At 31.9% G+C, this 25,163-nt stretch overlaps 4 protein-coding genes and 2 long non-coding RNA genes across 10 annotated transcripts in view; 1 reads left to right on the top strand and 5 right to left on the bottom strand.

The window, feature by feature from the left end:
* Positions 1–3,884, bottom strand: part of LOC145334748 (protein saal1) — a 32,130-nt gene extending 28,246 nt beyond the window's left edge. For all 3 annotated transcript variants that reach the window (XR_013884946.1, XR_013884947.1, XM_080180346.1), the window contains exons 1-5: positions 3,787–3,884; positions 3,248–3,346; positions 2,969–3,020; positions 2,477–2,523; positions 1,972–2,037 (exon numbers count right to left, since the gene is read on the bottom strand). Coding sequence is in view for 1 of the 3 variants with exons in the window: in XM_080180346.1 (XP_080036472.1) it covers positions 1,972–2,037; positions 2,477–2,523; positions 2,969–3,020; positions 3,248–3,346; positions 3,787–3,833 (311 nt within the window). In the remaining 2 variants the exon portion in view is untranslated. The remainder of the gene's footprint in view (positions 1–1,971; positions 2,038–2,476; positions 2,524–2,968; positions 3,021–3,247; positions 3,347–3,786) is intronic.
* Positions 472–1,658, top strand: LOC145334751 (uncharacterized). Its single transcript, XR_013884948.1, has 5 exons — positions 472–556; positions 772–888; positions 995–1,061; positions 1,203–1,406; positions 1,609–1,658. It is a non-coding gene; the product is annotated as an uncharacterized LOC145334751 (long non-coding RNA).
* On the bottom strand, positions 3,877–10,169 carry LOC145334749 (uncharacterized). 2 transcript variants are annotated; one of them, XM_080180347.1, is made up of 8 exons: positions 10,051–10,169; positions 9,723–9,806; positions 9,334–9,479; positions 7,421–7,473; positions 6,955–7,055; positions 6,182–6,391; positions 5,715–5,780; positions 3,877–5,041 (listed from the first exon to the last, which is right to left on the bottom strand). In XM_080180347.1, exons 1-8 carry the CDS (start codon positions 10,081–10,083, stop codon positions 4,964–4,966), a joined length of 771 nt encoding a protein of 256 aa, XP_080036473.1. In that variant the 5' UTR covers positions 10,084–10,169; the 3' UTR covers positions 3,877–4,963. The 2 variants fall into 2 exon arrangements, with proteins under 2 accessions (XP_080036473.1, XP_080036474.1); XM_080180348.1 differs by having other exon boundaries at positions 9,723–9,803; positions 10,044–10,140.
* Positions 10,170–10,416: 247 nt separating this feature from the next.
* Positions 10,417–12,598, bottom strand: LOC145334292 (uncharacterized). The gene is made up of 3 exons (XR_013884796.1): positions 12,448–12,598; positions 10,981–11,265; positions 10,417–10,561 (listed from the first exon to the last, which is right to left on the bottom strand). It is a non-coding gene; the product is annotated as an uncharacterized LOC145334292 (long non-coding RNA).
* Positions 12,599–13,006: 408 nt separating this feature from the next.
* On the bottom strand, positions 13,007–19,514 carry LOC145333213 (uncharacterized). Its single transcript, XM_080178357.1, has 12 exons — positions 19,442–19,514; positions 18,265–18,313; positions 17,775–17,833; positions 17,219–17,318; positions 16,885–16,994; positions 16,288–16,333; positions 15,931–16,003; positions 15,282–15,411; positions 14,824–14,907; positions 14,497–14,560; positions 13,780–14,019; positions 13,007–13,345 (listed from the first exon to the last, which is right to left on the bottom strand). The coding sequence occupies exons 1-12, from the start codon at positions 19,477–19,479 to the stop codon at positions 13,007–13,009; spliced, it is 1,332 nt and encodes a 443-aa protein (XP_080034483.1). The 5' UTR covers positions 19,480–19,514.
* LOC145334747 (uncharacterized) lies at positions 19,485–25,014 on the bottom strand. Of its 2 annotated transcripts, XM_080180343.1 has the most exons (6): positions 24,933–25,014; positions 24,407–24,454; positions 23,942–24,036; positions 23,255–23,539; positions 22,618–22,684; positions 19,485–21,687 (listed from the first exon to the last, which is right to left on the bottom strand). In XM_080180343.1, exons 1-6 carry the CDS (start codon positions 24,970–24,972, stop codon positions 21,602–21,604), a joined length of 621 nt encoding a protein of 206 aa, XP_080036469.1. In that variant the 5' UTR covers positions 24,973–25,014; the 3' UTR covers positions 19,485–21,601. The 2 variants fall into 2 exon arrangements, with proteins under 2 accessions (XP_080036469.1, XP_080036471.1); XM_080180345.1 differs by lacking the exon at positions 22,618–22,684 and having other exon boundaries at positions 19,485–21,685.
* Between the last annotated feature and the right edge of the window lie 149 nt (positions 25,015–25,163).

The following is a 25,163-nucleotide window of genomic DNA, read 5'->3' as shown; positions in this document are numbered from 1 at the left end:
GTATCGGAAATAATGTTAATTACTTACAAAACTTAAATTTATATTAAATTGTAATTGTTTAATGCAAAAGCCATTTTTATTTTTAAATTCATTTCTAGCAAAGAATATTTAATTTTGTACAAAAATATGAAATATTGTCCAATCTATGTATGTGATTAATCTATGACGCGCAAGCGTTCAACTCTCCATATTCGTTGTACCAGTCTAACGTCAGCCATCTTACTAAAAGCAAGGGAAAATTGTCTATCTAAAAGTTTAAAGAAAATTGTTATTTTTTGGTACAAAATACACATTTAAATCAATTCAAAGCATTTATAAAATTAATTTGAGCTTTTTACTTCCAATTTTAATAGTTTTTACCAACTTATTTTGTTTCTTTTAAGCAAAAATTGGTTAAATTAACTATCGTTAAATTGTATTATATATATTTATATGTAAAAGTGATAAAGAAACCTATATCTACATCAAATAATATGGGCTAATCCATTTCAGAAAGTGCTAACGAGTGAAGAAGTTCTCAAAATGTAACATAAAACTGTCTCTGCTGAGATACAAGGTAAAACAAATATTAAAATAGTCAATTCATTCACCCAGCGAAGCCGCATATGCAAAGATTTCATTTAAACCAAAGTTGAAGATATGATTCCATTGAATACACTGTTCCTATTTAATTGTAAAGGACCAATAAATGAGTACCGTAACGGCCTCCAAGTTAAACTTTAAAAGCATTGTAGTCCATTAAAAGTTTGGGCTTAATATGATATTATTAAGGCCTGGAATTAGCTGAGCCTGTGGAGAGTGGATCTGCCCTCTTTATCTCTAGTGGAGAATTTTGTTGGTGCCCCTCGTGACGGATCAGAGGGAAAGCTTGAGCACGAAGAACCATAGGTAAAATGTTGTTGATTGAATAACTACCTAATGAAATTTGGAATCAAAGTTATAGTGTAGATTGCTGCCTATCCAAATATCACCTAATTATGGTTTTTCGTTACAGGATTCACCAAGTGGAACGAAGAACTTGGAACCAATAGCGAAAAAGGAGATCCTTTGCTAAAATTAAGGTACAAAATACTCACCTTTATATTAATTCCTTCAAATTAATTAGAAAGCCTCAAAGCCAAAGCTAAAAAACACAGAGTTACCCTTGATTATTCTATAAATGGCGCTTCTTCTAACATAAAATATATGATTGATGTTTTTAGACTGACTTCTGCCACTGTAACACTGATTCATATGGATTTATCCCCAAATCTGGCCTGTGGTCTGAAGTCTTAAGTCCTTGACTGCCGTGGAATTGTTCTGTATTGAGTACTGCCGTGGATATTTGCTGTTGTTTATGTTGATGAGATGATCTGATAAGCCTGTAGTTCTGAAAATTATTAAGTGGAAAGAGCTGGATTCGAGAAGTAAGTTTTACATTCCTTAACTAATGAACCATTTGGATTGTTTTAATGATATGCACTATTCTGAAAAGCCCGAAATCGAAAAAAAGACTTTAAAAAGAAACTAACAAAGCAATGCAAATTTTAGTATTTTAATTCTGTATTATACTTAATTGTTTTATTTGTAGTTCATTTATAACAACCTAATTCTGTGATTTTATTTTAGGTTGTTTAAAACCGCTGTATTCTACCTGAATAAACGAGTATTGAAAGCTTCTTTGATTGTTTTACTGGCAGCTGTTCATTCTGGGACACCTGCCGCACTGCTACATCTCTAACTAGTGGGCTGTAGTACATACTGGATGAACTAAATGACAAAGAAGTGATGTCCATATTAGCAACCAAAATTGACGACGATTTCCCCCTCGTCACAATATCCACGTTTATTCTAGATTCCAAACAGAAACTTAAAATTAGTTTTATGGGGTCAAGTAACCAATACGACGAAGCAATTTGACTGATTTATGATTATAAGAGTTCCACGTTTAGATATTACATTCTCACGGCTGAAAGAAACAAAATGAATTACCTTAAATTTGGATTGCTGAAGAGCTCCACGAAGAAATCCAGAACTCCATACTCAAGATAGAATTTACTAAAAACAATTTATATTAGTTTAAAAGAAGGCTTACAATACAAGCTGCATTTTTCTACTTTGAAAGATTCTATTGCCTCTTTATTATTAACGTTTTCTTTTTCAACTTTGAGGACTTTAATTGACTTTTACTGCATTTTGGTTGGTTGGTTCATTGGTTGGGTGTCTAAACGTTTAAACAACTAATTGTAATCTACAAAAGTGGCAATTTTGTGTATTAACATTGGGGATATCCTCCATGAAGGGGGAAATTTGTTTCATGTATTTTCCATAAGGTTGGGTGTAACCTTTGAATCAAATGCTCTTTTTAAACTGTTCTTAATTATGACCAAATGTATATATATGAAATGGTCATAATAAAAACAGTTTGATTTAATAAGATCATTTGACTAAAAAGTTACACCCTGTACGGCCTGTCTTAAAATTGAGGGTGATTTACCTGACATCCTCCTCAACTGATATGTCCCATAGTGTCATCATTTTCTCCTTAAATATATGAATCAGATTAGTGGTGTGCACAGGGTTTTGCCAGGGGGTTGCACCCAAAATTTTGTTTACCTCCCCTCTCCGATTTTTTCAAATAGTGAGTGTCTTTTTTACCTTGACACTAATCTTGGCTCTTTAAAGGGTGTATAGTCCCTTGTAGCAGGGTGTTATATCTACCTCTCTTATTTTGCTAGGGGGATACACCTCCCTTTTGAATCAGACTACCATTGTCAATAGAAGCTCCAAGCTTGCTTCCATAGCTACGATACGAGACCAACTTGTTCTTCAATGTTTTTTTTATTAAGATAAAAAAATATATTTAAGATTATAAAATTTCTTTAAGAAATTTACCTTATTTAGTGCTTTGACAGTAAGGAGATCACAGACTTACTAATGATCATAGAGTAGCGGCGCTATTAAACCCCCCAAAAATATATTTAGGTACCTCAATATTTTCATCTAATTCTCTGAATCCATCCTCTTGAACATATGATGTGCTGAAAATTATTTTACAAAAATTAATTGAATTTTGAATTCAATATATACATATTACATATATATAAAATTCAGTTCGTTCACTCAGTAGGAGGGAATGGGATGGGTGAAGACTCAAGAGAGTGGAAGTGGTAAATCGATTTTTTCCAGCCCGTTGGGTGTTTCACTTTACTAGAGAATATAAAAATCTGGTGTAAGATCAAAGTAATAGTAAATCCATTGATGTTACCTTTGAAAATGTCTCCCAACCTCCAAAATGTTTTCAATAACCCATCTCTTGTCATACATAGTAGAACCAACAGCTGCATCTCGGGCTAATTCCTCCAATCTAATAAATAAACAAGGTAGAACAAACGAACTACAGACCTAAAGTTATTAAGAAACTGTAAAGTGAGAGTATTTCATGTCTCAGTACGTTCTTCTTAGAAATTCAACTATTGTTTGTCCTAAATTTGTATCTAATATTTGAAGGGATATAGTTTACGTGGATGTATTGACAGGGGAAATTTAGGTTGCTAATATGGAATATTTATTGGTCAGTTCGTTCATCCAGTAGGAGAAAAGGGGATGGAGTAGATGAGGTGGATAGGAGGCTATCGTTATTTTAGCCAGCTGGGAATATGATTTTTTTTAGGGTAGGTGAAAATCTGGTGCAACATTCACGTAATTATACATAGATTAAAATAGTTAATATTAAAGACTTTTCAATCAATTATGTTAGATGAAATCTTTCTTTTATTTTTTGAGAAAATGAAAATGTACAAATACCTCTGGAGGTCTTTATCTGTGTGTCTGATCTCACTTGATTCGCTCATTTTTATTCTTGTTGATACCTCACAACTATAAATATCTAGTTGCTATCATCTGAAAAAAATACAAAAAAAATAGAATTATATTTTTTATTGGCTGCAAACATATTCAAAATTCACATTAACAAAATTTAGAGCTATATTCTTATTTTAAAAATCTTATTTCAACCTCTTCATCTCATATAAAATGGAACATTAACTAAAAGTTCAAAGTTACATTTCCTTTTAATCATTTATTATTATTTTAGGGCAATTGAAAAATCAGTGTTTAGATAACAAATTACGTTTGTATTTCTTATTCTAAACAAGATTCAAACTTTGAAAACTATATGGTTATAGATAAATTAACTAGCTCAAGATCAAATGAAAGTGCTAACTTTTCAATTAAATTTCCTTCATGGAATTATCCATTTTGTACCAATGTTAATTAAATGTTTTATATTCTTATATTTGTACTATTATAATATTTTAAGAGCAGAAACTAGAAAAATTTGTATGGATTCAAAACCTTAGAAATGAAAATTAAGTGTTTCATATTTATGAAGAAGTAGGTCAAAATGGAAATACATTTTTATCCATTTATATAATCATAAATGTATTTAAAACTAAAATGAAGAGGTGGGGTTTAACTTTAAATAATAAATGGATACTTAAGTATAGATGTAGAGTACATATAACCCAGACAACTACCTGGTTCCAGAGGTCAAGACCTTTTTCGTATGCTAGAAAATTGCTTTCTGCTCTTTTGTAGCGACTTGGCTGTGTTAATATTTCCGACTCTAATGGCTGATATTCAGAAACCAAAGTCGGCGTAGGGTTCTCATCCCATGAACATAGTTTTATGTAGAGTCTGCCCCCCCTCGATTATTTTACTTTTTTCTATTAATAAGCAATAAGCTATATATTAATAGCATTTAAAAAATAAATAAGCTGAAAATTATGTAGATACTAAAACGATTTTAAAAAAAATATAAGTATAAATGTAAAAGGCATGCTGTAAATTTTTATAGAAGTATCACTATTTATAGTTTATGCTTATTAAGCTAAAAAGCTTGATGTACATAGTTTACTTATTAAGTTTGGATTGTAAACAAGAAATGTTTTTTGTCTTATTTAAGTCTTCCGATTATTATAAATTATGGAATAACAATAAAATTTTCTTCATGTGGTTTAATATCTTCTGCCATTATCTTCTCTTTATCTTTCAAGCTCACCTGAAAAACACAAAAATTCTATGAAAATAATCCAGGGGTGTATATTTTGCACAAGATATTTTTTCCCAGCTACAAAAAAAACAAGTTTCGCGCTACCTTTGCATTTTTTACCTTAGTAAATAGCTAGCTAAGCTCTTTCATTATTGAAAAGTTTGGAGAGAAAACCAGCTTTTCTTTTCCTCTCTCTGTCAATTGTGTCAATGTGTAAACTTGATGACAGATTCATTTTATTTTCTCATCTTCCCCCTCCTCCCCCAACCCCGTTAGCAGAGAATCCCAAGCAAAATATACACCCCTGAAATAATCTAAAAACAAGCTATAAAACCTAAATGTTCAATTGCATGGATTCTCCCTAAAGCTAAAATTGTGTTACAAATTAAAAAGAGATACCTAGACGGACGTATTATACATAATGTATAGTTTTGGTACTAAACCTCAGTGTTTAGAAACATTGATAGTAGATTTCATGTAGGTAAGCTTCTTTACATATATATGTGTGTATCAGTATGTCTGTTTTTTTTTGTCTGAAATGAACTAATGGTTTAAGGAGGTTTAAATCAGATATCTAGTTATTTTTTACTCTCTTAAAGTTTGCATGAATGTTATGCTTATTATTTCAAACAGTTTCGCTACTATTGGACGCAATCTCCCTTTCTTTCTTTATAAACATTACCTCGAATTGAATGTTATGTACTGAATAGTCATCTGACCACAGCTGTTTAATATTATGTATTTCAATCTAAATCAAGTAAATAATTCAGAGGAGGGTTGGTTGCACCCAACAAGGTACTTAGCGTGATAGAAAAGTTCGGGGTTTCATCAAACTAGCGGATACTCCCCTAGAGGCCTCTAATGGCACTTGAAGTGAGGAAGTCAACTAGCCCCCGTTTTTTAATTTAGTTTAAAAGTCAAATTTTAAATTTTTTTTTGAGGGGTGCGGAGGTATTTTTCTAGTGGCAATTTATCTTAGGAAGATGGTGGTACACTCCCAAAAGATCGTCACCAGAACCTATGAGAAGCAATATTATAAAAGAGAACCATATAGGTCACGAGATCCTCCGTTACAGACTGACACACACACACACATAGATATCATGTTACTTTATCATAAGAATGAAAAGAAAATAAATAAAATGTTACCCCATGATTACTGTAGAATTTTCTGAGGGGAACTCCATTCATATAAATAGACAAATCATGTATTTGAATAAAATGATGTTTTTCTGAGGTATTTTCTTTATCTTTGTCAAGCTTTTCTTTTGTCTTATTTTCTGGTATAATATTAGCAGGGGCGGTTTCTTTATGGTTTGGAATATTTTCAGTCATCTCTTCGTTGAATACAATCTTTTCCTAAATAAAAATATACCATGTAAATCTAAGGATCTTAAGGAATGAGACAATGGCCGATAAATTAATGTTCATCCCCAATGATGACACACAAAATTACCCCTTCTGTAGATTAAATAGTGGTTGAAACGTTTAAACATTCAACTTAATAAACCAACCAATAAAAATTCAGTAGAAGTCCTAAAAGCCAACGAATAAGAAAACGTTACTGTAAAACTTAGGGAACCAGTGTAATTAACAGCCCATTGTCCCATCTCTCTCTGATTTAAATTAAAATATATTTTTTGTGCATTGACAAATTATTAAATTAAAATTGAAAGATTAATTTGTGACATAAAACACAAAAGTAGGTAATAGAAATGAATAGGGGGTTATTGTAATCTATTAATGGGGGAGGGGATTTTTTCTTTTCACAACAAACCACCGAAATATAAATAAAAATCCAATAGATGTAATTGTAGAATATACGTGGAAATTATGACAGGGGAAAAATTTTATTGGTCAGTTCATTGATCCAATACGAGGGGAGGGGATGGGGTAATGGGAGTGGGTAATGGTCATTATACCTGTTTAATAACCAAATCATCATCAATAAACATGTTTTGTTCATCATTAACAATTTCAACATTCTTTTCAGTCTTAACAGTCACAGCAGATAAATTATGTCCTAGAAATAATATCATTATGGTTGTGTAAAAATAATCCAATTAAACATTTTTATAGAAATAAAATAATACAAAGAAGAAAAAGCTTCTCTATAATTAACTTTGTCTGTCAAGTCCCGTAAATGGAAAATCATGATTTTCTCGGCTGCTATTAAAGATAGACATCTGAATATTTTTATTAAGATTCCCAGTACAAATGAGAATTTAGTATTTATATACTTTACTTGGTCCATCGGTCTCTAGGTCATGCTTCTAATGACACAATTTTTGGTTTGTCCATCCATACATTATTTGTGCTTAGCTACTTATAGATGTTGTCATCCTTGTTTCTGCTACTGAATAGTTTCTTTAAAAATAAACCAAATACCTAATGCCCCCGTGTAAGATCCTCTATTAACCCTTGGACCAATATCATCATCTACTTAAAAATGTGTATTATAATCTTATATTATATAATATAAACTAGCGGCTACGCCCCCTAGAAGCCTCTAGGGGCACCTAAGGTAGGAGGGGGGAAAAGTTGACCTCATCCCATTTTAAATTTGTGTTTAAAATATTTTTTGGGGGGGGAGGGGGGTAAAGACACCCTCCCCAAAAATAGTTCAAAACCTTCCCAGGACCTATAATAAGCTTCACTGTTAAAAGGACTCTCCACAGAAAAATCAACTTTGGATTTTTGAAAATCTAACCTGAAATTATTATTCTCTGTTCAATTTTAGGCATTTTTTGTTTTTGTGGCATCGCGATTGAAGCCCTTTGAAATTTTTAACCGCCTTTAAGTGAATCCTCCCGCCATTCAATTTGTGCTGCTTTAGTGATTTTTAGCTTCTATGTTGCCGCATTCATCGCCCTTCTCCGCCGCTACTCCGCTATTCATTGCTGTATGTCGCGGTTCAATACATGCTCCCCTCTCCCTTGTTCAGAAATTAAATGGAGGCTGGGGGTGTTGTGTATAGCGACGTAAGCAATGTATAGCGGAGTAGCGGCGGAGAAGGGCGATGAATGCGGCAACTGCGGCAAAAGATGGTTATATTTGGTGGAGGCGAACACAAAATGGAGGCGGCAGGATTGTCCAGTCAAGGAAGAGGATAAACCGTAGAGCGGCCGGTTGCAATGGAGCAAATGTTCTTTAGCGGCAAACATATATTGAGTGGAGGAAAGTGTAGTATATATTGTTATAGCTGCAGTACAAATAGGCGGCGGACAAAATTTTCAAAGGGCTTCGATCGCGATGCCACAAAAACAAAAAATGCCTAAAATTGATCAGAGAATAATAGTTTCAGGTTAGATTTTCAAAAATCCAAAGTTGATTTTTCTGTGGAGAGTCCTTTTAAGGAGAACAATATAGGTTCAGCGGTTAGCGAGATCCTTCGGGACAGACAAAAAACGCTTACTACTTTATATAATAGAACTAGCAGCTTCGCCCCTAGCCTCTAGGGGCTTTGCCCCAAGAGATAATTGAGAAAAAAAAATTAAAGTACTACTGGTGCTGCTCATAGTCTAATGTGTTCTCAAGAAAATTATTTTTTCGGGGGGGGGGGAATTTTTATTTTTGGGGGGGTTCGGGGTGTCCAACCCCCCAAGAAAATAGCTTAAAACCACCACAGGACCAGTAGGTATATTCCCTGAAGCGTAGAATCCGATCGGTTCAGTGGTTACTGAGATCTTAAGGGACGGACAGACAGACGGACAGACGGTCAGACATCGTTCTACTTTGTATTATAGATATATGGTTCTTTCACTATTGTGCCTGTTGAGCACAATTACACTCCCTCCCTATTTTTAAAATAAATTAAAATAAGAGGTTGAGAGGGCGATTTTTTTCAATACCAAACCCCGCGTGGTCTATACCTGCGGTGTCCTTCCTAACCCTACCTGGCTAACCAGTCGGAGTACCTCTATATAGCGTAACCTAATCTAAAATAATTAACAACCAAACGAAAAACTACACCCACTCACTTATTTCAATCTTTGGGTAAAAAGACGACCCTCCACTTTTGATTTTAAAAATCGGGGTGGTAGTTTTTTCAGATGCAATTTCTCTTTGAATGGAATAAAACCTAACCTGAACATTTAAAAGCAACACTTAAAAGGAGAACCGTATCAGTCCAACGGTTAGTGAGATCTTAGGCTACAGACACACAAACATGTAACTTTTTTATACGGATAATGCTATCCTAGAATAAAAAGAGTGCTAGAAGATCCTATTATTCTAATAGACAGACAAGCATCCTACTACTTAACATATATATTAGTATAGAATAATACACATTTATTCCTTCAGAGAAGTCAATTTCAATAATGTGATTTCGCCCCGAGTCATCAGTTCTCAGGGTTTGGTCAAACTGGATCTTTTCTTTCTTTATATGCACATATTTCCCTGCTTCTTTGGTGTTGTTTATCCTTGGTTTCACTGGTTTATTCTTTTTAATTGAAAACTAATGATTTATTTTTTCAAAAAGATGTGGCTTTTAAATAACTCAATATTTTCTATATCATGAACGAGTATTTAACATTGATTATTATAAAAAAATTACATTATTTTGTTATTGTAAGCCCTTTTAATTAATGATTTATCGTTATAACAAATGAGATTAATAAAAGTAGAAGGGTTATTCTTCAAGTGATTTAATCTTTCTCTAAATAAGTAAAATTATTAGTTTTCCCTTAAGAATATTGACTATGCATTCGTCAATTTTTTGCTTTGGTACACTTTTTTCCATATTAACTTGGCACTGTAGTGTCATAGCCTTCATTAGCGGTTAAAAATTAAAGTAAAATAATAAAGTGGGCATGAGATATATGTATACCCCCCCCAAAAAAAAATTTTCTTTCAAAATATAAAATAAGAAATTGGGTTATCCAATTCAATTTCCCCCTCCCCAAATGTCCCTAGAGGCCTCTAGGGACGTAGCCGCTAGTATATTATATAATCATGCCAAAAATAGTGTAAATATAAATTGTTACAATATATATTTATAATTTTAAACCTTCCTTAGTGGCATATTTATCATATTCTATTTCACTCATTGTATCATGTTTCTCATCATTCAGATCATCATAATCATTTCCAACAACTATTGTCCAACAAGGACAAAGATTTACATATAAAGTCAACCGAGATTACAGAAAACATTTAAAACACGAATTGTGCAGCTTGTGTTAAAGATAGAAAAATAACATGCATATACCAATAGAACCGCTCTTTTCTTTGGAGCTTTATGTTGTATGTAATTTATTAGCTGTAACACAGAAAAGTGTGAGGAAGGTTGAAAAATGCAATAAAAAACAAAAGCAAGCGAGGGTAAAAAACATTTCATACATATTACTTTTAATTCTATGTTATAAATTCTTATCCCTTCCCTGCCGGGTAATCTTTCTTTAATAATTCCAACTTTTGTTTACATTTTCTGCCACGTGGTGTTGGCAAAAGTTTAAGGAATATCTGCGTGTCTTCAAATATTTCGCGGCAAATTCTGCATTCAGTTTTAGTTCCCTTGTATTTACACTGAAAACGTGAATTATGAGGACTAAAAAGAATAATAACATCCTGAAGTAGGGAAGTAGAAAAACTCTATAATGAAGAGACAGTAACTGAAGAATAAAATTAAAGTACCTAGGTATACAATACAACAAAAAAGATAACAGATAAAAAAAATAATCCGCGGCTGTGGCGTAACACTCATCCGCTATGTTAGGAACGTGAATTTAATAATTAGAGTAGAGGAATGCTTTGGCACAATTCATAACCATGCACAGTTAGGACTTCCAGATAAAGGTCATGCAATCAAAGTGTTGGTTTTCCGTGTAATCATTCATTTTATTAGCAAAATTTGGTTCAATGATAGACAAAAATAACACCTAATGGCCTATTCTGTTAACAAATAATAAATTTATCAATTAGGAAATAAAATAAAATTATCTAACCTTATGTTGATAGAAAGAAATATATCCAGAAAACTTATCCCTGCACAGGCCACAGCTTAGATCCAATACTTTTGTTGCATCTGCTAACTTTCCATTGGTTTGTTCTTGTTTTGGCACAAGCAAATGCACTTTTGGTGTTTTAGATACTTGTTTCATCTGTGTGATGTCAAACAATTTTAGTTGCTTGTTACAATGCACAGTATTTCTAAAATGATTTGATTTCTTGGTTAAACTTTGAAATTCTTGATGGCAAAATCTACATCTTGTTGGATCAGCACAGTAACACTGAAACAAAATATTCTTAGTAATATTTTCAAAGCAGAAAAAAATATTTTAATATTTTCCCTTAAAGTACCTAGAAAGCTTGGAAACCTGTGGGACCTGTACTTCTGTGCTCTAACTCTGCTATATCTAATACAAAGTAGAACGATGTCTGTCTGTCTAAAGCTTTGTCTCAACCATGACACTTTGGTTGAGTGTGACTTCCGAATTAGCGGGAAGTTCTAGAGATCTTGTTTGACGTACACACAAACCCCCAATACCAGGAACCATCAAGTTTCAACAGCAGGTTTGATTATAGATTTATTGAGGCAAACTATTTCAAAGTCCTGAAATTACAAAATCAATTAATACAAAATTCCAGTTTTTATAACCACGTAATCTTATTTGCTTTTTAAAATCTTTTTTTCTACGGTTAAGAATCTTTGGTTACTTTGGCTTTAAAGGAAAATTATTTGGTTTAATAAATCATTGTTAAATGCAAAAATAAGGCACATAAAAAATTACTAAAACATAATAATTTAATCATAATAAAGTTTCATGTTTAGCTGGCTAAAGCCTTTTAAACTTGATAAAATCGTCCTATACGCCATTCAATTTAAATAAAATGAACAAATTCTATCTGAAGTTCTTATGGTTTAAAGCCCCTGGTATACTAGGGTCGTTCACGCACTATGAGACCAATGATAGGCCCAACTTTATTCTCCGAAATCTTCACCCACTCACATATTATTCAAAAGTAAAGAACGTGGACGCATCAAAACATAAACAACACCATGCCGCGTCTCTTTAGAAAAGGAAAATCAAACAAAGACGACATTTGCGCTTAATTTGGGATAATGAATAAGGAATTAATTTCGATCTTGATAAACACAAAGCTTCCTCGAAAAGAGGTTAAGACAAGCTTAAGTTCTCAGTAACCACTGAACCGATTGGCTCTAATCTTTAGGGAATATAAACTAACCTAACCTCACCTAAAATAAAACACAGACTGGGTTTTCCGTGCTAGACTAGGCACAGAGAGGAAAAATACCAAAATATTTTTATAATTATAAAAAAAAATATGTAGAGCTACATACCATACACCAATGTGCAATATTTTCAAAATGTAAAAGACAATATATTCTATTTAAAAAATAACGTATTATTCTTAATTTCTCTAGCTGATTTGTCCTTAAAATGAAGTACCTCATGATGAGTGAACGCAGCCTTTCCTTGAAACTTTGTATTACAAATCTGGCACTGGAAACTTGGAACTGCATGAGATATTGGAGTGGGAGGACGTGGCAGTTCTGATTCATGTTCTGATCAAGTATTATTTTTTTAAGAGAAGCTTTCCTATAATTAGGGTAGGTCCGTCCTTCCGTTACGGTTAGGTCTTTTCGTTAATTTAATTTTCAAACTTTGCATGATGATTCCTATAACAGTTAGTTACAACTTAGAAAGCGCAGCAACTCTATGGTATTTTACTTTTTTTTGACAACAAATTTTTGTATGTTAAAATTATCTGATTAATATGAATTTTAGGATACTGATTCCTATCACAACAGGGTACAATGTTAAAAACGGAACATCTCTATAATCAAGTCCTAAAAATGTAATTACGTCCTTAAACAGTATCATGTATTTAAGCAGTGTTGCAACAAAATAACTTACAATTTAGTCTAGACTAATGCATTAATATTTTGCTTATGCTGTTCTGACACTCTATAAGCGTTAATGTTTGTATGCTATTGGACTCCCATAGCTATATCCCTGATTTTAACCTAAACAAAAATAATCTTGTTCTTATCCCTGGTTTAGAATTTAGTGATGGTTGTTTTGCTGGTTTTTTATTCTTGTTTGGACACATTTCTTCAGTTTTCATTGCAGCATTGCCATTTAGTAATTTTTTGGCGGGTAAATTTGAAATAGGTTGAGAGAAATTTCCATTGTTTTCGTGAGGTATTTCTTTTAGAAGTGAAAAATCAAAAGTTTTTAATTTTTTGTTGCAACTTGACTCGCTTCTAAAATGTTGGGACTTATTTTGATTATTTTCAAACTTTTTCCCACAAAATCTGCAGCTGAACGGGTCGGCACAGTAGCACTATTTAGATAATATACAAAAATATTGGATTGATTTTTGTACAATCTGAATCAGATTGTTGGGAAGGCGATATGTTCGAATCAGTTAAAATGGTTCCAACTGGGGCAATGGCGGGTAATGCCTTGGCCCCAAACAAGCACAACGCATAACCATTCACAGTTAAGTCTTTCCATAAAAAGGTCGTGCAATCAAAGGGTTGGTTATCTGAAGGACGAATGGCCTTACAACCATTCACAGCATTAAGCAAGGTTTGGCTTAGAGATACACTAAAATAAGATCTTGTGATGTATCCTATCCTCAAGACTATTGGGGATTCTGACAATGGGGAAATCGTGGATATTTAAGTACCCTACAAAACAAAAATACTATTTTGACTATGAGTGCATTGTTGTAATATTGTCCAAATTTTATTGAGAATATTTTGTTGTATAAACCTTGTGGTGCAAAAAGGATGACTTTCCCTTGTAGATTTTTCCACATTTATTACAGTTAAAAGTTGGAACATTTCCTTTCTTGCCAAATACAAATGGGACAGCTGTATTTTTCTCATCAAAATACATTTTTCTGAGTCTTGAAAGGCATTTTTTGCTTCCTCTCAAGTGATTGTTAAACTTGGATGTCTCCATGGTGTTCTTGCAAATTCTGCAGGTGTTGGCTTTACCAGAATACTTGCACTAAATAATAATTATAAAGTTTTTGTTATCAATATTAAACAACTTAATGTTGTTTATATTGATTTGTGTGTATTTTTAGTAGTCTCATAATAGCATTTCAATTAGTAAGAGAGGGGACAATGGGCTGTTAATTACTATAGTCCCCAAAGTTTTATAATAACGTTTTCTTATTCGTTGGCTTTACAACTTGGGGACTTTTACTGAACTTTGATTGGTTGGTTTATTAAGTAATAGAAAAGGTAAAGTAAGATTTTTTCAAGGGGCGATTTCTATTAGAAGGATACAGGAAACCAACTTCAAAATAGTTATACACCTTTCATGGACCTATAAGAATCTTTATCAACTGTAATGAAGAACCATATCGGTCCTGCAGTTAGAGTCATCCTTCATTACAAACATACAGGCATAATGTTATTTTATATAAGGATTATCACATTGGATAAAAATATCCACATATAAAGTTTAAGTAAAACTTACTGAATGATGAAAATATTGCATAAGAGTTGACCTCTTATGACACGTTTGACAATATGGATTCAATCTAAATAAAGAAACATTTTACATATATTTTTCTTACCTATTGTTTATAAAAAAAATTGCTTGGTAAAATAGTAATAATTTAATAGTATTTTGAAAAATAGAGTAGAGCCATTAATCTCTAACATTTAATCTGAAGTTTGTAATGGTGTTAGAGTATTCTTTGAAGACAATGCAATAACACTTTTAACATTTACATCAACTTACATTTCTCAGTACAAGATTCTTCTAAAACTGAAATTGTATAATTATGTAAAAAATGGTTACTTTTTGGTTGAGGGTGAATTTGAAGACCACAAAACTTTTTGTTTCAGCTTAGCTTCACTTTCTGACAAAAATCCAGAAAACTCCCTTAAATATATGTATAAGTAGTTTAATGAGATTAAAAATTCACCAAAGTCCTTTCAATGGGCCTTTTAAACATTCTCATGGTAAAATGTTATAAATGTAGTTTTCGGCGGTTTACCTAAAAGTGCCATCTAGAGCACAGAAACCCCACCCCCATTATTAAAAATATTTTTTATATGTGTTTGTATTACTTTAGGCCAGGTTAAATTGGCTTTTATTGGGTACTTGGCAAGAGAAAAAACACTTTTCCATATTTTCAGTTCATTTAAAAAATAAGTAAGAAGGGGGGGGGGGGGGGAGGGAGATTCCAGTGCTTGCTAGAAAACATGTTACTTCAAAAATGTAAATAAACAACAAACATAACTTTAAAAACTTACCCATTTGATTCATCTTCAAAAGGAACAAACTCCTTTGATATGTTACAAAGTTTATTAACTTTGATAGATGCATCATTAAGCTCTATTACTTCATCATAATCATTCTCTTCGTCACCAGATCCGATACATTCTTTAATAAATAAACCCATTATGAATATATTTGGAACGAGAATGTATTGAAAAGAAACCAAGAGAATAACCAAGGTAAATGGAAAGTTGAAAGATTGACCAGTGAAACATATCTTAAATCAAAATGTCATTTGTTATACAAGTCTTATCTTAAGAAGTACTTAAAGAAGAAGAACAAGAAGCAAGTAATTTAAGCACGTTCCAACAGTAGTTTTTAGTATTTTTTTAGTGATTAGACGAGGCTTCTATTTAACATACCTAGTTGTTATATCAACTAAAAAATTTTTTCACTATGGTTTTATATGAAAAAAAATTATTTGAAATGTTAAACGAAATCTTTAAAGAAATATCGTCAAATATTTTGTTAAGTTCAACGTGTAAAATAAAATAACATGGCAAAACATAGGATGGTTTATGTTTTCAACTCGTTAAACTTGTACTATTGTACTAGGTATCACACGATAATTTATAACATAACTTTTGTCATTAGAATTAGTAAAGTGATATCAATGAATATTACCTATAATATCATTGAGCAATCTTCTTATTTGATCCCCAGAAAAATCTGGCAAAATAATGTCTCTGCCAATTATCTAAAAGTAAATCAATAGAAGTAGCTATTAGGAAAATACTAAGTTCAGATACTGCTGATATATTGTTGTAAAAATGTACATAAAATATACGTGGATATACTAACAGGGGAAAAATATTCGTAGTTTTAGCTTGCTGACATGGAACTCATTTGTTGGAGAGTTCGTGCATCCAGCAGAGGGGAATTATTATTTTAGAGAACATGAAAATCTGCTGTAAGATCCAAGTAATAATATTATACCTATATACATTGTTATAAAATAATTACCTAAATGAATTGAATTACCTGATCAACTGTAGACAATTCTGGAAAAGCAAGGCCTACTACCATACTATAAGAATAAAATACTATTTATTAAAGCAGGGACAAGGGACCAGGATTCTGACAAACAATTCTAAATGAAAATTTCTCCACAACCCAATTTCTTCCCACCGCCCTTTTAACCCACTTCCATTTGTTTACATCACAAACAAGTTTTACACCAACATTACGCCACGAAAATATCCTAATTTTCAACAATTTTAAAAAAATAATTTGCTTAACAACGTTCCCTGCTATTAAAGGGAACAAATACCGTCACAGCAACATTAAAAATTATCTTTATTATCTTTATTGTCGCTGATTTTCAATTTAAATCGTCTTTTTTTACAATCCCTAATAGTTAATAAAAGAATTTTCGGATAAAGTCCCTTTCGTGGCAACGCCTAATAGGGGGCGTTTCGTCGTATTTTCACAGTAGCTTTCTATAGGTTATTTTAGGTTCAGTTGTGTTAGGTGATGGTCCCCCAGGGGCTAGAAATGGGGGAAAAGCTACTGTGAAACTACGACGAATCGCCCCTTAAGAGGCGTTGCCACGAAAGGACTATACCCGAATTTTCTAACCTGTTTGTTTGCATTTGTTCTCCCGCTTTACAATGTAGGGTAACATTCCAATAAGCCTCATCCATGAAGAAAGTTCGCATTTCAAATTTGGTCTCAAGATCACAGTGATTCTAAAGTTACATTTACATAAAGAGAGGGGGGCGGTAGTGACACTATTTGAAACCAAAACTAAAAGTCAGAGGAACTCAACTAAATAATAAGTTACAGCTCTGAGATTTGGCATGGCAGTTGCTTTAAAGAGGTACAATATGGAACTGTGAAGAAACAGTTTAATTTAATTTCAATTTATTTTTAAAATATAGGTAAATAAATAAAATAAGATAACTAAAAGAACCTTGTTAATAAGCTTCTTTTCAGATGAAAATGGCACTTTTTCCATAAATTTTTGTTCTTCTGTTCCATTAACAGTTTGCCCATAACAAGAACTTTTGGGACTAAAATCAAACATTTTATTTTAAGAAATAAAAACTTTTACATCTAATAATACATGTGTTGGTTGCTAACAATTTGATTGTGATTTTGTTACACTCTTATGAATAAATGAATAAGTAAGGATAGACGTATAATCCAGACAACTACCTGGCCCAAGTTGTGGAGACCCTTTTGTCTGCTAGCAAATTGCTTTCTATTCTTTTGTAGGGACTTGACTGTGTTCCGACGATATTATCTGATTTCAAAGACCCAATACAAAATCGAGACAAGAGTCTCCACTCCTTGGGCAGAGTTACATATAGCTCATGCCCCCTTTATTCTTAATCTTTCTTGCTAAATGTCAACATAATAGTTTTAATTTAGAAACCCATCGCGGTTTTTCCTTAGTAATGTATTAAATATTTTTGTTAAGCGACATCTCAAACGAAAATGTAGAGAATATTTAATTTAAAAATTACCTGGATACATCTTTGTTAACACTCCAAACTTCATGCACCCTTGCTCGCTTTGGAGATACCTACAAAACACTTTTAACAGTTATAAATCTCTCTCAACCATAACATTTATAAATTAGTAACTACTGCTGCTTCATAACGAAATATATTTCAAAGAAAAAAATCTTTATTATCAATCGCATCTCTTGTAAAAGTGAATCAAGCAATATTAGCTTGTTTTAGACTAGGTACAAACTTTTATAAACTTTTTTCCTGTACAATTATATACATAGATTATATTCAGATGATCTAATTGAAAATGATTACTTAAAATGGTATTTAGCAACAAATTTGTGTATAATTTTGTTAAGACTTACAAATGAATGTTCTGCTTATTGAGTTCTGACACTCTACAAGAGTTATTGTTTCCTGATTTCTTATTTTAGAGCTTTGCTTTTATGTTGTCATCATTGTTAAATATCAAATAAATTTTTTCCTGACAAATTTTATTTACCTTATCTTTATTATCAGATTCATTCTTGATTTCAGAATGTCTCCGCAACCTTAATATCAGGATGATTTTAAATCTGCTGGAGTTAGGTACACGAATAATAAAATAACAAGGATGACAACATCCATAAGTAGCGAAGCATAAAAAATCGTAGATAGGAATGTGTACAAGTAGATTTAAAGTGTATCTATCTTAAACAGTAGCCGAGAAAATCACGTTTCCCCTATTCTGTCTTGACGGAGACGGACGGACGGACATTTCGAATTATAGAGTAGCTTCGCTACTAAAACTCGTGAAATTAATACCAGTTTGGTTTTGGCCCCTCTGGTCTAGCAAAACTGGTTTTAATCTGTTTAAAAATTTTGATACCCGTGAAAAGCTATCAATATTGCCATGCTTTAAATATCTATTCTTTCACTATCCCTTTATGTTTGCCCTTGTGTTTAGCTTACTATTCCATACGTAAAAGTATCTGTTCTTGCATTACAGGGCTATAATATCGTAACGGTGTCATACATAGATGTCTAAGGGTTAGGTTTGTTTAGTGTTTACCCCCACTCAAATTTTAAAACCACTATTTTACCCCTTCAAAATTTCAAAAAATACATTTGATGTCCCCCTAAAACCTTTGAAACCTCTCATTTTACCACCATCAAAATAAAAAGCTTGGGCGTTCCTGGTGTCGTTTGACATAAGTTTGATTTGAATCAAATCCAGTGTCTTTTGTGAAAGTTGCTTCCCTAATTTAATCAATACCTATATTATTACTATTTTGCACCAGATTTTCAAGAACTCTGAGCTGGATCTTTAAATCATTTCAATGGTGCGCCAAATCGGGGTGCGCTGAATTTCAGCCAATCACAGCGCGGCATTTCGTAAAATGCTGTGCTCTCATTGGTGGAAAGTTGGCTCACCCTGATTTGGCGCACTATTGAAATGATTTAAAGATCCAGCTCTGATAAAGTAATTATCGCAGCTGGCTAAAATAACGATACACCACGTCCAACACCTTTACCACATCCACTCTTACTGGATGAACAAACTGTCCAATAAATGATTTCCATATTAGAATGCTAAAAATTTACCCCTGTCAATCTATAAATGTATATCAAATCCAGCTATTTCTATTTCTTCTTTTGTATACCTACCTAGGCATAATCTTTAACAAATAAATACAAACCTACTAAGGCCGTTAGGCAATTCATTCAAATTAACCATTTTAGTTTATTTATCTATCTATCATTGTCGATTCTGAAATTACATATAAAAAAGCTTTAGGTATAAAAGATTCGTTTTCATAAACTTTGTATTAAAAATATTAAATATCTGAAGCATGGACATGTATTTTAAAAACTATAACATGAAAACTTGACAAAAAAAAATAAATAAAATTGAACAAAAAAGATTTGAATCAAGAAACATTTTCCTATTTATTAGGTATTTTTTAAATTTTTCAATATTTGTCCTTTAAAAAAATTTAAAACTGAAATACAATTGACACAAGTTATTGCATTTTTATTTCTATAATTTAATAACAAGATAATTCTTTCAACATCTGGTACAAAAATATATTAAGTAGTTAAGTTTAACAAATTGGAAGATCATGAATTTCACATTTTTTCTTAACATAAAAATCACAATTTGTATTTGATTAGGTACACAATTGGGATGAAAAACTAAAACAATGTTATAGGTATATTTATAGAGAATTCTTATTAAATAAAGTATTTATAAATTAAATAAAGATGAATTTAATAGTATTTAAGTCTTTTTATTTTGAGGCAAATTAAGTTTAATATATTTAACAGTTATATTAATATTAATCAGATCTTAAAAATGTAAAAATTAGTACGAGATTTTAAGAAATAATTCAGAGATTAAACATTTTAATATTTCAGATTCTAAAACTTCAAAGTTTAAAAGACTCTCAGATTTATTGAAAACTTGTCAAAAATATGCACGAACAAGAGCAAGTGATATTATTATATAACAGCAATGGATAAACATGGATAGATTGACAGGGGGAAACGGACCTTAATTAATGGTCAGTTCGTTCATCCACTATGAGGGGCAGGGATGGGGTAAAGGGGGTGGAAAATCCAAGTAGTAATATATCGATCATTACAGCAATAATTTAAATTTTTGGGGTCTTAAATACTTGTTTATATTAAGTATGATAAATAACAGAAAAGGCTATATTATTATTCAATAGCAGTACTAAACTAATTTTTATTGTACATAACCCGTTTAGTTTATGTACTTTTGCCTTTTATAGAATTTAATAATAATTTTCAATGATTTGGTTTCAAATTTTCAATGATTCAGTTAGTAATGGAGTTTGACTGAAAATCTTTGTATATGGACCTAAAATGTTTAATTTAATGCTGAAAGGTACAACGAACACTTTCTCTCATTCATGCATAGTCTCTTTTAACATGGAAAAAAACTTCATATTTTCATAAAAAAAAATTCTATTATATAAAAATATCAAGAATATAAATTTAAATTACTTTAATAGGTATATTTGGTTAAATGTAATTTCTTAGATTCTTTTTTTCGAGGTAATATTTTCTACCATAAGGCAAGGTGTTTGACATATACAAGAGTATACAAAATAAACGTATAAAATGAGGTTTGTTTAGACATATGTATATTTAAAGAAGCACTACCTAGGCTTTTAAACATAATTATTTAGGTAATTCTTACATTTAAGTTAAGTATTTTGGTAGAGAATAAAGTATTTTAATAAAATTGGCAGTTTACTATCATGCAGTGTACACGTAAAAGAAAACAAAGATAAAACAAGTCTTTTTTGAGCATTTATATTTGCTGCAGGATAACTAAGCTGAGCATTTTTGAGTCTTGGCTATTGCAGATTTTTATTTGTTTTTTTTTACAATAATGTACAAAGATAACATGTATTACAGTCATCCTTATGGCCGCTAGCGGCCTTTAGAGGTCTTTTTTTAATATGCAAGATTTCAAGCTACAGACAATTTTATTAACAAACCTTACTACTTTATAGAAGAGGATTAAGCTCATCTACACTACAGATCAAAGCTAATCAGCAATGCTCTCTTGTTTTGGATAACCCAGAAGAACCATCAAAGGCCTCGTGAAAGTCAAACAAACAATAAATGGCTAATATATTAATAAGTCACGAAACCTTTACAAAGACTCACAAAGCCTATCTGCAAATAAGAAGCACACAAAACCTACATATCAGGCTGTCTCTTATTTGACTATTGGATGTATAAACTGAAGTATTATGGAGATGCTGCTTTCAGATCAATCTTTTTATAATGACCGGGTGAGTTCAGTTTTTGTCTTATTTATGTAATTAATCATCAGGGAAGAGAAGCTCACAGTCAATATCTGGTTTGATATTGTGCTTTTGGATCTTCATCTTGTCCTCAGGGCTCACCTAAAGAATAGTTCTTTATCGCATCGTATTATGGAAAGCTTTCTGCTGATATTTAAGTAAAAATTTTAGGATTAAAACCAGTTTTGTTAACCCCGAGGGGACGAATGCCTGTGCTAACAAAACATGGTTTTAATTTTTTGATTTTAAATTTGATATTCGTTGAAAATTGTCTGGAATACGATGCTTAACATGATTTTTCAGTATTGGCGAGTATTCAGTATTCTAATCCAGCGGATATTAATCGGTTTCGAAGCCATACTGGAAAAAATGCTTGATTATTTAGGGATCTTAAAGGATAAGACAATAGAGATAAATCCTAAATTGATGTGATTGTGCAAAGTAATTAACACAAGGGGGGGGGGGGCCGGGGGGGGGGGGGTAATGCAACCATCTCGTAATCAATGTGTAAATGGCACTTAGAATTCGAATCTCGATCTGAAATTTTGCATAAGTAATCCTTGGTAGGTCTATTTTCCCTAAATCGAACAAAAAATTGAAAAAGTAACGGCTAACTGCTCAGATTTCAGATCGAAATTCGAATTCTAAGTGCCATTTACACATTGATAACGAGATGGTTGCATTACCCCCCCCCCCCCCCCTCCCCCCTTACATAACCTGAAATTTTTTGTACAGTAATAGTTTGGAACCAACCAAGTACCTAATTTTTTTAGCCAACGAATAAAATAACGGGCTTATAAAACGGGTTTTTTTTACAGTTCAATGTTCAATAGATATCCAGTACCCAAAATAAACTAACCAAAAGTAATAAACAAAAAATGAAAAAATAAGCCCCCGCCCCCTTATTTTTAATTTATTTCAAAATTGGAGGGGGTTTCTGTGCTTGAGTTGGCAGTTGGAAGGAAAACGCCGCAAGTAAATTTTTTTCCATATCCCTGAAAATAAACAGAATTGCAAGAGTTGTATGCTTATCTGGAAAACTAATTCATCAATTACTGAGTATTCATCATCACTTAGAACATTAATATTGAAGATCTCAATCTAAAATATTTTTATGGATGATAAAATCAAAACTAACCTTAATTTATATATTGTTAATAATAAATTATTATCTTTTATCAAGCTTAGGTGCTTTGTGGCTTCCTGTGCGTGATTTATTATTGGCTTTAAAAATTAATTTCAGGCCGGCCTTATTGTGCAATGTGCCTATCCCTGGTGCCTATGATAGGTTAATCTAGCCTTTGTCCAAAAAAAATTCAATAGATGTAAGTTGTTAAACCATCCAATGAGAAAACGTGTTTAGTTAACTCTGGGTAAAGTATCGAATGTTCTCTCCATTTCTGACATTAAACACAATTAGATGCATATCATTTCCTTTAACATTATCTTGTAATAGAATCTTGTTGAGCTTAGAGTATAATTCTAAAATTTTTAGAATATCTGAAAATAATCTTAACTATGCAAAAACATTAAACACAACAAGTACATATCAGATCCTTTAACATCATTATTCTTTTTTTTGCCTTTTTCACTTTGGAATGATTTAAATCTTATCTTTTATCTGAATCTAAATCATGTCTTTGGACATATTAATTAATGTGGCTGTGTTACCTCAAATTTTCTGTAATAATTCTTCAATTGGACTCCATTTTTGTAAATTGAAAGGTTCCCAAGATGAACTTCACAAAGTTCATCTTCTTTTTCTTCATTTTCAATGTCACCATTTTCTTCCTCATTAATTTCTTTATCAGTAACATCGTTGCTATTTTCTTCTATATCCTGTTCAAAGCTGTTCTGTTCACTGTCACTATCTTGGAGTAAATCATCAGTTAACTTGTTTCTCTCATATTCATTTTCTATGTTTATCTTCTCCTCATATTCATGATCATTTTCGTCCTACATCATTATAGAAAATTAATGGTAAATCAAGAATTTTTCTTTTCTTTTGTTAGTTCTGGTGTCTGTGTCAGTGTATATTCATATTGTATATCATATTTTTAATTTACCCTTAATCTTAATAAATAAGACAATATGCTATAAATTGATATAAATTCCCAATGATGATAAAAAAAATATATCTTTTGTAAATTAAAAATATTGGTTAAAAAGCTTAGGTATACTCTGCTAGTTTTAAAACTACCAATCAAAATTCAATGAAAGTATACAAAGTTTTTTAGCCCACAAATAAGATGAGGTGGTTATATAACTATTGGTACCGGTGTAATTTACATACAATGTCCCCTCCCTCCCTAAAATTTACCACAAATTGAAAAATAAAAACAGTTAAATGAAACTTACTATGCAAGGTTTAATGTGAAAACTATTTTCTTGTATTTCAATTTGGTCGTTTGTACCATCATGATGCTTATTGTCAGCCACTCCATCTTCTTCACCTAGAAAGAGATGAATGTAGCCTCTGATAGACTATAAGATAGGGATACACTACGAGATCTTATTCTAGAGTATCTATTATCAAAACCTTGCTTTATAATGTGAATTGTTATATGGTCAAACGTCCTTCAGACAACAAATTCGTTTATTGCACATATTTATCTGGTAGTCCTAGCTGGGCATGGTAATGGGTTACGCCGTTTTTTGGCCAAGGCCTTCCCCTTCCCTAACTATTAATATCGGGCACCTGACATAGCAGTAGTAGGAACCATTTTTTAAAGTCTTTAGTTATGACGCAGATTCAAACTTACCATCTTTCTAACAACGATAAAAAAATGATACATAGAAAATATGTTCTTTATGTACCAGTACCTCCATAAGAAATTGAGTTGCCATATGCATTACTCTCTTCAGAATCATCTAAATTAAATAATGAAATATTATTTAAATTTTAAAAACTAGAAAATACGATGTTTTGACAGCCTTATTTTGTTATTTTATTATATCTACTCTATGAATTTCTTAGTAAGGTCCTACAACTGAAACTCATTTTAAACCCATGCGACATGAAACCAAAAAAAATCTTGTAAGCTACATTCAGAAAATTGGACTGAAAACTTAATATAAAAACTGTTTCACAAATAAATGTATAAGTATAGATGTAAAACCCACACAAGTACCTGATTCCAGTGGTGGAGACCTTATACATCTGCTAGCAAATTGCTTTCTGCTCTTTTGTAGCGACTTGACTGATATTCAAAGACCCAATTAAAAGTCAGAAGAGGGTCCCCACCCCGTGAATAAAAGTCATTTATCCCCTGTCTCCTCTATGCTTTTACTTTAATATTCCAGATATAATTATAGAGTAAAAGCCATATATATTATATATTGTATATACCTTCATAAGCCATGTTATTGTATGAGCGTTCTTCCTCCATGTCTTCCTCTACATTAACAAAGTTAGTGTGTTCAACATGTTCAATGAAATGGCAATTTTAGTAAAATAATTATCCCCTTTATAAAAATTCTGTGATAATAAAATATGATGTGGTACCTAGGTGTCTCAAAATTGATTCTTTGTCTGAAACATGATTTTATTTAATGAATGAGGAAATTTATGGTAAGACAA

The sequence above is a fragment of the Acartia tonsa genome, chromosome 12, assembly GCF_053477335.1.
Source record: "Acartia tonsa isolate MP-2025a chromosome 12, ASM5347733v1, whole genome shotgun sequence".
Lineage (NCBI taxonomy): Eukaryota > Metazoa > Arthropoda > Copepoda > Calanoida > Acartiidae > Acartia > Acartia tonsa.
This window is presented reverse-complemented; position numbering and strand designations above follow the sequence as displayed.

Coding starts and splice junctions, on each gene's coding strand:
- LOC145334749 (XM_080180347.1), bottom strand. CDS start 10,083: ATGAGTGAAATAGAATATGATAAATATGCCACT. Junction 7,056..7,420: donor ATCTTACACGGGGGCATTAG/GTATTTGGTTTA, acceptor TATTATTTCTAG/GACATAATTTATCTGCTGTG. Junction 6,392..6,954: donor ATGATTTGGTTATTAAACAG/GTATAATGACCA, acceptor ATTTTTATTTAG/GAAAAGATTGTATTCAACGA.
- LOC145333213 (XM_080178357.1), bottom strand. CDS start 19,479: ATGGTTAATTTGAATGAATTGCCTAACGGCCTTAGTAG. Junction 18,314..19,441: donor TTGCCTAACGGCCTTAGTAG/GTTTGTATTTAT, acceptor CCTGATATTAAG/GTTGCGGAGACATTCTGAAA. Junction 14,908..15,281: donor TTTGAAGATGAATCAAATGG/GTAAGTTTTTAA, acceptor CATATATTTAAG/GGAGTTTTCTGGATTTTTGT.
- LOC145334747 (XM_080180343.1), bottom strand. CDS start 24,972: ATGGAGGAAGAACGCTCATACAATAACATGGCTTATGAAG. Junction 24,037..24,406: donor CAACTCAATTTCTTATGGAG/GTACTGGTACAT, acceptor ATCTCTTTCTAG/GTGAAGAAGATGGAGTGGCT. Junction 23,540..23,941: donor TTCACATTAAACCTTGCATA/GTAAGTTTCATT, acceptor ATAATGATGTAG/GACGAAAATGATCATGAATA.